Source organism: Rhipicephalus sanguineus, chromosome 1 (genome assembly GCF_013339695.2).
Source record: "Rhipicephalus sanguineus isolate Rsan-2018 chromosome 1, BIME_Rsan_1.4, whole genome shotgun sequence".
NCBI classification, from domain to species: domain Eukaryota; kingdom Metazoa; phylum Arthropoda; class Arachnida; order Ixodida; family Ixodidae; genus Rhipicephalus; species Rhipicephalus sanguineus.
In genome coordinates, this window is record NC_051176.1 from 258849088 (window position 1) to 258861973 (window position 12886).

A 12886-nucleotide genomic window follows, 5' to 3' on the forward strand; every position below is an offset into this window, starting at 1 on the left:
TTTTAGCGAACCTTGCCAGCTTCACAAGTCAGTTACTGCAAGCTTCGCTTGAATGAAACGCGATGGTTTGGCCTTTGTCGACCATGTGCGGAATGCTCAAGTCACTTTCGCCGCAGTACACAAGTGTCATGCGGAAAACCGTACTAAGATTTAGAAGGGGCTACCATTTGTCATGGGACATGGCACATATTGTCCCTTAATTATACACGCGTGAACATGCCGTATAATAACAATTGCCAGTAAAATAGCTCACGTCTAAAAACTTTACTGGCAAGCATACAGAGCTGTTTATGACATTGCTGTGGCACTAGTGGTTAATTGACGAAGGAAGTGGCACTATATTCTGCAACCCTTCCAGGAGCATGGCTCAGAGCCCTGAGAAACAATAAGTAAAAACACATGCCAGTTTCCTTTTGTCACAGCCAAGTATTTAAATGGAGGAGGTTTGACTGTACCTTTATTCTCACCTTAAAAAAAAAATCTAACGGGCATCTTCTTTCCGATAAAATGAGTCTGAAAATTGTCTGCGGGAAAGAATCAAGTACGAATACAAAATCGAAACCGAACGTTGGAAACAGCGTTCTATCAGAGGGGATAGGTACAGTGTCACTGACGTCATAAAATGGTGACGAAACGCATTTTTGAGAAGGAGAGTAGATTCATATTGTGTGCGACTAAAACTTGTGTGCATATCTGTTCCCACTGAAGTGCAATTGGTCATGTGCTGCTTTCATTACGAAAGTTCACGAAAGGAAAGCTATTTTGCACACTAAAGATACAGTCGACGACCGATAATTCGGATTCCACGGGGAACGTAAATAAGTCCGAATTATTGAATGTCCGAAAAAACGAATGCATCAGAAAAAAAAAAAAAACTTTTATTGACACTTCAGGGTCCCGGTGGTCGAAAAAAGTTGTCAATGCGTTGCTGCCCGCACTTCCGCTTACGTGCAACCAAGTCCCCCTGTATCTCCGCCAGTGTGATGTGATCGCTGTACGACGACGAGCTGGTTTCGCTCGTGAAGGCAACGCGTCTGTGCGACGCACTTTGCGGTCGCACAAAGAGTCGCAGCACGGCGCGTTTGGGTTCTCGCTGCGTGCACTGCGCATGCAGCTGCACCAGGCCACATGCACTATCAAGCAGTTGACTGAAGATGCTTATTGTAAGGCTTGTCAGCAACTGAGCTGTACTGGCGCATTGGCCACCTGCTGCCATCACGCCTCCATGCATTTCCACTGCTTATCCGTAAGGACATCGCCGCACGGCGCCGTGATAGCGGCTTCTTTGACTTTCCGGTCCGCTTCACCCCATAACACTTCGGCATCGCGACAAAGCTGACTTTGGACTCTGCTACTGTCGCAAACAGGTCGACTCGCGAAAGCGCTGGTTCAAACCTGCTAGATGATAGACGGGGCAAAGGTGGGGGCATCCAATTATTGCCATTCGGACCTGCAATTTGGGCAGAAAGTCCAAAAAATCGGACGCTGAAGAGTTCTAGCGTCCAAAATTTCCGGCGTTCTTGACCATTGACGTCTATGGGGCTGGTGGCGGTGCCGCGAAAGCGTCCGAATTTTCGAGCATGTCCGGAAAATCGGGCGTCCGAAAAATCGGCAGTTGACTTCCGATTTTTGCCGCATTTGGTTGTCATTGGCTCGGCCTTCAGCGCTGGCTGTGAGGGCACCGTTCATGCCATTTAACTCAGATCTTTTGAGAGAGCAGAGCGTAAAATAAAGCAAGTCTCAAGCTAAAAATGAACGCGCGCAAAACGCTTTACCGCAGACGCATTCGACAGAATGGCGGTGATAGCAGCGCAGCACGGGGATTAGCGGGGACACAGGAACCGGAATGTAAGATGTTCGCGATGTCGATACGATTTCCCACAGTTGACCAGTGCCTCCAAGATCGGCATTTTCAATCACAAATCTCTGAGGCATAACGTAGTGATTGAAATAAAGCCTCATAGATCACCAATTAGCTTTCGTTTTGATCTCTGAGGCCATACTTTGTATGGTACGGGTGCCGGAGGAGATAATGGCTGGCGATTCGGCGTGCGCGACAGTCTCCGGACAGGGTCCGGATTATCGAATGTAGATCTCGCAGCTGTCCGAAATATCGGTCGTCTTTACACATTACTTCTATGGGATCATCGGCGGTGCCGCGCGACTGTCCGAATTACCGAGCATGTCCGAATTATCGGTGTCCGATTTATCGGTCGGCGACTGTAGCTGCGTCGTGTCGTTTTTGCGTGCTCGAGGCCTGTGACCATGAATAGCGCAAACAAACGGAGATCTTCAGCTGCACATTGAGCAGGAAAAGCTTTTACGGGCCAAAAACAGAAAAATATCCAAACTTCAAAGACGAATTCGCTGTCTCGAGCAACTCCGTGTAGCTTGAGCTTGTCCACTACAGCCCTTGAAAATGCAAGCAATCGAGGGGTATCCAGAAGCAATCTCAAAGCAACGAAATCTGGATCACTACAAGAGAGGTTGCCAGGAAGATGGATGCTTGAAGTGATTAAGAGTGGTAGAAAAAGCAACGCTGTTGAAGCAAACATTTCGACAAGGGGACTTGTTTTTAGGGGTGTGCGAATATACGAAGTTTCGAATATTTTTCGAATAGTGTTTGCTATTCGATTCGATTCGCACTGAAATTTTACTATTCGAACTATTCGAACTTCCCAAAAACAAATGCAGTCAACGTCCGGTTGAAAGTGACCCCTACAGATTTTCAATATGCTTCACCTCATTACACTCTCGTATTGCGGCAAAGCTGCCTTTCAAGCTCCGTTACGGTCGAACTTGGCCAAGAGACAGGCAACGTTCGTTTGGAAGTGGTCCCTAAATTTTCGATATGCTTCACCTCATCACACCCCCGTATTGCGGCAAAGCTGCCTTTCAAGCTCTGCTGTGGTCGCAAATGTATTAACACTAGAAAACGCTGGTTCCAATATGGAGATGAAAGATGTGGCAGAGTTGGGGGCTCATTTAATGCTGTTTTGGACCTGAAATTTGGGCAGGAAGTCCGAAAAATCGGACGCCGAAGCTTTTTAGCATCCAAAATTTCAGATGTTCTTATATATCGATGTCTACGAGGCAGATTTGGAACTCCGGACTTGAAGGGAGCACAGCCTTGTCCGCCACATCAGTTGGCTTTCCACAGCAGTTGAAAGAGGAGGAGAGGCTGAGGAAATGGCATCTCTGCCTATCACGTGTAAAGTGTTGTCGGCAGCACTTTGGTTGCACCAAATCATGTACATAAATACAATTCGGCCTCTACATTGCCTCACTCTTGATAAGAAAGACAACTATGCAATATGACCCCACCAGCGCTTCATCAACCCAGCGAAAAGAAACACTTTCATGTTGCTATCTCACAAGAACATACTTAGGGATTCTCTGCAACTTTTTCTGTAATTTCACTTCGAATTATTCGAAAATTTTTTGAGAAATATTCAAAAATTATTCGAAATTATTCGATTCGATTCGCACTCGATGTTTATTATTCGAATTCGCTTCGCACCCAAAATTTTGCTATTCGCACAGCTCTACTTGTTTTTGCTGCTGCCCTGATGAAGGCAAGTCTTTGTTGGAACAATGGCTTCAGTGACATTCTTTGTTCTACTACTGTTTATCACTCCAGGCCATAAAATAGCATTACGGAGCACACTGAACTAAAATGACACTTCAGATTACAGAAATAAGCATGTTGCATATAAATGTTCATTCGTATCGCAAGGATAATTTATCTACCTATATAAATGTATATTTTTAACTTGCCTTCTCTTGAGTGACACATTTCATGATAGTTGTTTCGCAAGCGGGTGGTGAGCGTAGACCGCAAGTTTTCCACATCGGGATGTGGTGGAGGCATTAGTGTCGGAGACCGTTCCCAGATGACAACATTGGTCGGCACTTCCAGGTCGAATGGCCCGCTGCAGAAATAAAAACAATGTGAGATCTCAGACTTCTCATGATACTGAAGAGTAATAAACAATTGCAAGCTGCTTACCTTCATATTAGATGACATAATTGAAGCACACCATGCAACCTTGATGGATCAACACTTACTCAACAACTCCAGGGGCAGTACGTCAAGGGCCCATCACCTTCCAAGATAAAGTGGAACTCGGACTATGTGCCCCAGATTTTGCGACATCCCACATTTTACAATGAATTAGTGCAGTCCCAGACCACTTCCCATATAGGCAATGAATTAAGAACTTCTCCTATATGACACAATGTTATGGACCTCCCATTTATATGATGACCTGCAAAACAGTGCAAACACAACAGTGGGCGCACAAGATGTGCCACCAGCTTTCAGCAGCTCCCTCACGCTTGCAGTCTCCATTGTTTTCTTTGGTTTTCCTTTTGCATGGCTTCCCTTTCATCATTTCCCTTGTAATGCCAGCGACAACTGCAGCGACAACTGCAGCACACAGACAACTAGTCTTCTTTCCTAGTGTGATCGCATCGATGTCGCTGGCGCTACACCCTTCCCCTCCTCATAAAGAAAACTGCCACCAGCTTTAGTTCACGCTGTCTCCATTCCTCTCTCACAAAGTTTACTGCATTGACTGTTTGCCCATGGAGCGCCATGTTGGATCAGTTGAGATCAAAATGAAAAACACCCAGAATGGCAAGGAAGTGAATAGTCTTCGTGTACTACATCCTTGATGTGTTGGGCAACTGTGATGCACAGTGTCGCTGATTTGAACAGCGCCGATGCTCTGGGACAAGCTGGCGATTAACAAAGTGGTGAAACGGCATGTAGCCACAAAGGCAAACATTACCTGCTGATTCCCAAATTTTAGATGCGAAGTATCTCTTGCTCGGGGGTATGTCACGCGGTGTGGTAATCCGCACGCGGCGTAGTAGTCCGTACTCACACTACGCATGCGCAACTCTCCTCCTTCCCTCTCTCCAACAGCTGCGCGTTACTCTCTTCACTTCTCTACCAAAACCTGCTTGCGCTTCTCCTGCGTGCTCGCTTCTGCTCTCATGACGCATACGCTACTCTCCTCCTCTAGTCTCCTCTCCTTCAAGTGGTAGAGCACTGCGCGCGTTCAGTCCAGCGCTTGCCTCAGTTGGCTCCTCTGAAATACGGGCTTGACATGCCGAAATTCTCTCCTGCGCAGTGCCGTGATGAGGGCCAGCGCATGTGTGTCCCCTCCCCCTCTCTCTCCTTACCTACGCTGCCTCTCTCTCGTGCGCCTGTCAACCGCGTTCCCCGCACGCCTTGTGAGAATTAACGGCCAGGCTAGAGGAAAGACACGAGGCACGTAGTGCTCCTCTTCGCGTTCCATGACGCGAGGTCGGTAGCATGCCCAGCAAACGCCAACGAAACGCGATCGTGCAAGCACTCCGGCTCTGCATCGCCTCATGGTCCCCTTTAGCGGGACATGGTGTAATTTTTTTTGTTTAGACTACTAGTGAAAGATAACATGGTGACCAAGGGAGAAAATTACCATATGTAACATAGGCAGAGGGAAGGCGACAAAAGCAGGGGCTGAGGGCAGCATTTCTGGGCCATCACTTTCGGACATAGTTTCACTTTCCTGAAATTTTGCGTGGCATGTCGGCCAACAGCAAGCTAGCTATATCCACACAATGCCAAGAGCACTGTTGGCAGGACACTTCCATGTTTCTTGTGCCGATCCTAGTGAAACTACCTCAATGCATACAAAAAGAATGAAAGCATCTGCAAAGCTCGAACAAAATGGCTACTGAAAGGCATGCAGATTAGACCAGATATGCGTGTTCACATACTCAGTGTAGAGGAATGTGCATGCAGTTTAGAGCTTTCTGTCCACGCCTGAGCACGTATGAATTCTCACGCATCCACCATTAGGTTCCCAGTTATGTGTGGGTCATTGTACAAGGTGAGACTGCAGGCTGGTACCTCGAATGAGGATGGCGTCAAAGATACTGGCTTGCCCATATTCAGGAATGTGCTACACAGCATTGACAGCATTCAGAGACTCATCGAAGGTGACACCACAGGCAGGCCTGTAGCCAGGAATTTTTTTCAGGGGGGGGGGGGGGGAGGGGCGGCACTTGCTGAAAGCCTTGACTATTTGAGAAAAACGCCTATTTTAATTATTTATTAAATTTTTGGCAAAACACCATGCATCATAAAAATTTGGGGGTGCCCGGGCCCTCCGGGCACCCTCCCTGGCTATGGGCCTGACCACAGGTGACCTCCTAGTGATTGTTGCTGCACTTGAAAACAAAGATAGCTGCTAGCGGCTAGGCTTTTAAAAATTTGTAGGAGAGAAAAGAATGTTTTAGCATGCAGGTGGCCACAGATCGGGGTACAAGATATGCTAAATCCCTCCAATAAAATGCAATTAGCATCTTCCTGCAATATTCTTTTTGCATTGCTTTTTGGCTGTTTTCATTTCAGAATCCTCAAGAGTATTGGCTTGTAATTTAAATTCAAGCTCCTCACAATTTTGTAGAGTAAAACCGTGTGTTAGACATAATTTTTGGTGGCCAGATTAAACAACCTTTCCACGCAGTCCAGTGAAAGATGTATAATCGGGGTTTCACTATTATTTGCACAGCATTTTGAATGAATTGGCACTGGATAAATCAGCCACTATTCCTGGCACTGTGCCAAGCTTGTTATCTTCCACAGTGCAAGAGGCTATATACTGCCAACGTGTCCAGTACACACCCACATGAAATCTCATGAAAATGATCACTCCTGAATACCACCCCTGCAGAAATCCATTTCGCGAAAACTTTTTGCAAGAAGCAATGTGCCATCCACTTAATTGTGGCAGAATGCTACTAAGAGACTTACAGTAGACTCTCGATAATTCAAACTCAAGGGGACCTCAGGATATTGTTTCAACTCTTAAAAGTTCTCAAAAATATGACTCAGGGCAACATAGCAACTAGCATTGTGATGTTTATTGCTTCTCGGTGCCACAGCAACATCATAGACAGTTCTGCATGAAGTTCTTAGATGTCAGCAATCATATTGGAGCATATTAATATACAAGGTGCGCACACGTGTAATTGAGGGATGAAATGTGGTGTGTCCCATGACAGCTGGCAGCCCCTTTCTATTCTTAAGGCGCTTTCCCGCATGACAGCAATGTACTGCGGCGAAAGTGACTTTAAGAAGGGTTTGGCAAGCAATAGACCAAGGCTGAACCGCCTCGTTTTTTTTTGTTTTTTTTTTATCAGTCAGCATGCAATTGTGGGTGCTTGTGGTTTGGCTAGTTGGGCCGCTTTTTGGCCAGGTAACTGGCTTTATTTGCGACATAAAAACGCGAATGTTCAGTTAGAAGCAGCAAAAGCAGCAGATACTTCCAGGCATGGATAAGCAAAAAGTTTGAATTAACCAAATTTTAGTAATGGGGCAGTTTGAATTAAGTGGCTTTAAAATACATTGAAAACATAGCGGACCAATAAGAAATTTAATATGTTTCAATCAACAGAAAATTTGAATTATCAGAGTTTGAATTATTGAGAGTCTACTGTATTATGATTTCCTAAAAAAGTAAATGGGACAGACGGTTAACAAAAATTCAGTTTGCCCAGGAACTGAAACTGCAGCCACCCACCTATTGAAAAACAGCTACACTTTACCTAAGCACAAATTTCTTGGCTGCTGCTGGATTAGCATCATCAGATGCTCGTCGTTTGTCAGCTCGAGGTAAAAGCACAGGGCTGGAAGTCGGTGGTGGAGATGGGAGAAGAAGGTGTGAGGGACCTGGTGGGGTGCCTGGATCCACAGGTGTTGGAGGTCCTTGGATTCCCAGTGGGTCAGTCAGTGGGTCATACTGTAAACAGGTTAAAGAGTGAAAAAAAAAAAAAAAGAAACATACGTAACTAATCGATACGTAGGTTGTGAAACCAGGTGCCCACCAGCGGCGAGTTGTTCTTGTGTACACTTAAATTTTCCCTTCATCTCATAATTACTGAACTTCAACTGGATGGATGGATGGATGGATGGATGTTATGAGCGTACCCTTTATAACACGACAGTGACATGTGCACCAACAGGCTACAGAAAAAAGAAAACTCAAAAACAAAACTCATTTTTCTTTTAAAGGGCCCCTCAGCAGGCCACATAGCAAATTTTAGTTAGACGCTGGAAGTTGTTGTGTGCCGAATGAAGAGCAGTATGCCGCAAGAATTTTTGGAATCGGTTCATTACGAGCTGAGAAAAACAATAATTTGTAGCGGCGCGAAACCATGATGCGAGGAGGCGAGTTTCAAACCCTTGCCACTCGCCACGTGTAGCCTTAGCAAGCCAAATCCCTTCCCTGCCCTCTTCACTTGACACATACGCATGAACACGTCATGCGCATGCATGGTCACGTGCGCATGACGTGCCCGAACCAGCCCGAGCACGCGAGCGGCGTTGCACGGCCGCTACCTTTTTTTTTATGTAGCCTCCGTGGGCGTTTTGTCCGCGTTCTCTGTGGTGTACTGCCTGTTTCTGCGCGATGGGCATGAAAGTTGAGACATTAGTACGGGCACGAGAGTGGCGGTATCATGAGCCAGTGCCGCATTAACGTTTACTTGGACGCGGTAGAATAAATGAGCATAATGAACGCTCGAACGCGCCAGAACATTACTTTCGTTTCCAGGGCTGGCGTCTGCTCGATGCGCTAACAGCGGGGACACGAACGCATGGGAAAGGGAGGCACATTAGCCCCGCATCTCGCTGCAGTACACAAAAAAAAATGAAAAAGACGCACACATTCTCTTTGTGTGTCTCATTATTTCTCTCAAGTTTTATTAATCTATTCAAGCGACAAATTACACAAACTACACATGTCGTGTCAAATAATTATCGCAGTGTCACGTGCTACTGTTGGCGACGTCAGAGCACAGTCATCTACGTAGAGGAGCGACGTCACAGCACCACCATCTACGCAGGGTCATTTTCTCATGTACGTCATCCCCTCGTTCTCTAAAGCGCGCGCCCGCGAGAGGAAGGGCAAGCAGCGTTCAGCTTGAAATTTCACCCTTTTCGGCGGCGCGTAGCGTTGCAAATTTTGGCAGACGTGATCGTGGACGCCCAATGTATGCATTGCGCTCTTTAGCTCAAAATTGTCAAACCTGGTGAGGGGCCCTTTAAGTCGGCCTAATATATTATCTATTTCAATTAAATAGATCATACTATAGGAAAAAAGACCATAATTCACAGCCCAGCTCCCTGCAGCTTATAGCAGAATGACCTTATTTTTCCCACTATTTATTTTTGTCCTACACACTGAAAACTATAAATAATGCCCTCTATGCTTTCCTTGCCTTCATTATTTGTTCACTTCATATGATTGTGTCTCACTGATGTATATGCGAGTAGTTGCAGGGACACCCGCCTTGGTGGTCTAGTGGTTATGGTGCTCGACTGGTGACCCGAAGGTCGCGGGATTGAATCCCGGCTGCAGCGGCCACATTTTTGATGGAGGCGAAAATGCTTGAGGCCCGTGTACTTATACTTAGGTGCACCCCAGGTGCTCTAAATTTCCGGAGCCCTCCACTACGGCGTCCCTCATAATCAAATCGTGGTTTTGGGACGTCAAACCCCAACAATTATTATTTTAATTAGTTCCAGGGACAAGAAACTTTCTACGCCAAGAAAATATAGCTCTAGCCAAACAGCAGAATAGTAACTTATGTCACAACATAAAACATCCAGCAATGTATCATGTAAGTGTTACTGTATATGGACGCTAAGTGGGGTACCTTTCACAGAGGACCTTGAACTAGTGAAAGGCAATTCAAAAGTTCCTCAAAATACTATGCAACTCTGCTTATAATGGCAGCCTGTTCTGCACCTGAATAGCACACTTAATATTAAAGTAAGCTAGCCTATGTTTCGGTTGATTACGCTAATGACATTACCTCACACCATTTACATTTTGTTCTGATATGGTATGGTGAGGCAGCTTTGCATTAGTTATTATGATGGAATTGTAAAGAGCAAGGAATGCATGTCAAGCTTTGTTTCCAATTCGGAAAAGTGTAGCCAAGACACACAAAACACTAAAGCAAGCATTGAAGATGAAGCTGTCTGATCCAAACTTGGAAGTGGTTCAACTGATTTACGTGTATTGCAGACCATCCAGAGAGCATAACCAACACTCAGGACAGATTTCAAATGGGAAAACCAATACAAACACAACAACAGTTTGTGTAATGTTAAATAAAGATCCCCACTAACCATGTGCAACTGTTCTGAAGCCCCTGACTCACACTACAGGACCTGCCTCCAAGTTCTGATGTATGAATTGGAAATAAGCTGCATGAAAGTGAATCGAAATTTGAGCCCCTTCTACCAAGACTGAAGTTAAAAAGAGCATCAAATGCACACGTTGGCATATGGAATGAACAAGAAAAGCAGCATGCACACACATACACAAACAAAAAGCCAACATGCATACAAAACTCACCAAGGCCAATAAAAAGCAACATCAACACATCTAGAACTACGAAAGAACGTGATGAGGATAAACGATTATATTCTTATCAATCAAAACTGTTGGGTCTAAAAGCTGCAGAACACAGATTTTAGCCCCAATAAACCATTCCAGGATAGTTTTAAAAACATAAAAAGAACTGAAGTGAATTGAGCTCTTTACTTATCAGCAGGCCGCAAGCAGTGCAGCAGCATGTCCCTTCACTGAGATAAAACACATTATGTTATAAATAGCTTTGGATGATCCCTCATACATTGGCTAATGTGAAGGACGAAAAAGGCTGAAACATCTAAGCATTCAATAAAAAATAATAAGCAGCCATTTTACTGTGAATGCTAGTAGCTGCTGCTTCTTTACTTTTTTTTTTTAACAAACAGTAAGCACTAAACCTTATGAATCTAATTAGCAGCAGTCAGAAATAAGCTGCAAAGAAAAAACAGCTACAGAACAAATAACATTTTATGCATTTTGATAGTGGAAAGCAATATACTTCAGTCTGCTGGTTGAATGTCACTGAGAAAATTACTGCTACAATGCTGCAAGCATTTTATGTTCTGCAGAAAAACAGTGCACAAAAAAAAAAACGAAGACACACAGCACTTTGTGTCTTCCCTCTCTTTCTTGTTTTTGTTATTTTTTGTGTACTGTTTTTTCTGCAGAAAATTAAAACACACCAACTCGCCGAACTTGCCATTTTATTACAAAGCATTTTATGACGCTGCATAATTATACAGATAGATGTGGCAACCCGTTATGACAACAAATAGGTCCTGTTCTCTGTCTTATTATCCGCCTTTTCATGTAGTAGCAATGGTCATCACTCAATGAGACTGACATACCAGATGCGCATACTAAAGCTTGATAGCTGCATGTGACATCATGGAACAGCAGAAAACTCTCCCACACCTTGTAACAGACATTTTACTCTGCACAGGTATCCAGTACCGTTAGGTGCAAAGCTGGACTAACAATTTGCAGGGTTACCTTTCAGAACAGTAGTGTTGTGTTTGAGTGCTGAATGGCCAGCAGTGTCAACGTTTATTTTATGCTTAGCAAAGCTCAACATTCACCTGAGCTGGTGTGCTGAGCCGTGGCATTTCCCACAGGGACTCATTTGTGAGTTTGTTGAAGAAGTAAGGCCGGCCTTCACGCTTGCTCCAGAAGCGCCGCCATCCCACCTGCAACAACTCGGCCGGCAAGTCGTGCACGGGATCTGGACCAACAGTCTGTGGTGGTGACAGGAATGGTGTCGTCTGCCCCACTGGGACATTTTCCACACCTGAATCCACAGTGCAAACGAAATCAAGTTCCACTTTCCTACTACGCTGAATATACACTGAATTAAATACCAAGACCCAGAATCTACAGCAGTCATTACCAATATGTAATTTATGTTAATTTAACATCCATTAACAACCTTTACAATTTGGTTTATGCACCACTTAACCCTTTCAGTTGCCCTTTCAGTTTGTAAGTGCACCAAATTTACATGACATTATTTCAAGGCACTCTATATTCTATTGCAACCAAAATTATTGCATAATATGTTGATTTGTGTGTTTCATAGCAATTAATTTTAATTAAAATGTAATTAAATATCTATGCATCCTCAAGCTGTTCATATTGTGTTTTTCCATAAATAGAATAAAATCTCAGGCTAGAAATACAATGCAATATCGTTTTCGGTTATATTCATTTCCAGCAAAAAAAAAGTTATACCTTTTTAAATGTCTTGCAGAAAGTGGCACATTGAATTAATCGTCTAACATGGTAGTGCCTTCAGCAAAGAGCTCATATCAAACAGTACATGTTAAAATGAAGTTAAATGAAGAGACATTTATTATGCATGAGGTTTAATTCATTCACATCTCAATGTCTCTTGCTCTTTCTTAGGCACTAGGCGACACAACTAACAAAAACAAGTGGTGTACACAATTGTATACAAAGCACCTCAAAGGGTTAACTGGCAAGGCTAGGTGCTTAAGTGTTTTCAGTACAAACTTGTGCATGTAAACTGAATTCAAATATACATGCAACTGCTTCAAAGCAAGTTTGTAATTTGAAAAATATATTCACAGCAGCAACAAAACATTCACATTGTGACAATTTTAGCCCCTGGATCTTTTGCCAGGTTTTATATTAACTGCATAACACAAAAATGGACACAGTGCACAAACAAGGCCATGCTAACCAGTAAATCAGAGGGTTCATGCTGAAAAAAGCATGTGCAAGCACATGAAAAAAAAAAGGGAGCCTCCAACATCAATTATTTTGGCAATGGAGTGTGTGCACAAATAACAGTACACCAGGTGCCCTATATGTATAAACAAACAAGTTCAAGCAACAATATTCCTTTATGTGCCTACCACATAAAGCTCTTTCACTGGTTAACTTTAATGAAAGACTGCTACTTCCAAAGCTACATGTATGGTAATGAC

General features: G+C 44.0%; 1 protein-coding gene across 1 annotated transcript in view; it reads right to left on the minus strand.

The window, feature by feature from the left end:
* The window catches only part of LOC119378763 (mRNA (2'-O-methyladenosine-N(6)-)-methyltransferase), an 89828-nt gene that overhangs the window by 74192 nt on the left and 2750 nt on the right, over nt 1-12886 (minus strand). The window contains exons 3-5 of the mRNA XM_037647796.2: nt 11519-11727; nt 7603-7796; nt 3778-3932 (exon numbers count right to left, since the gene is read on the minus strand). Of these exons, the coding sequence (XP_037503724.1) occupies nt 3778-3932; nt 7603-7796; nt 11519-11727 (558 nt within the window). The remainder of the gene's footprint in view (nt 1-3777; nt 3933-7602; nt 7797-11518; nt 11728-12886) is intronic.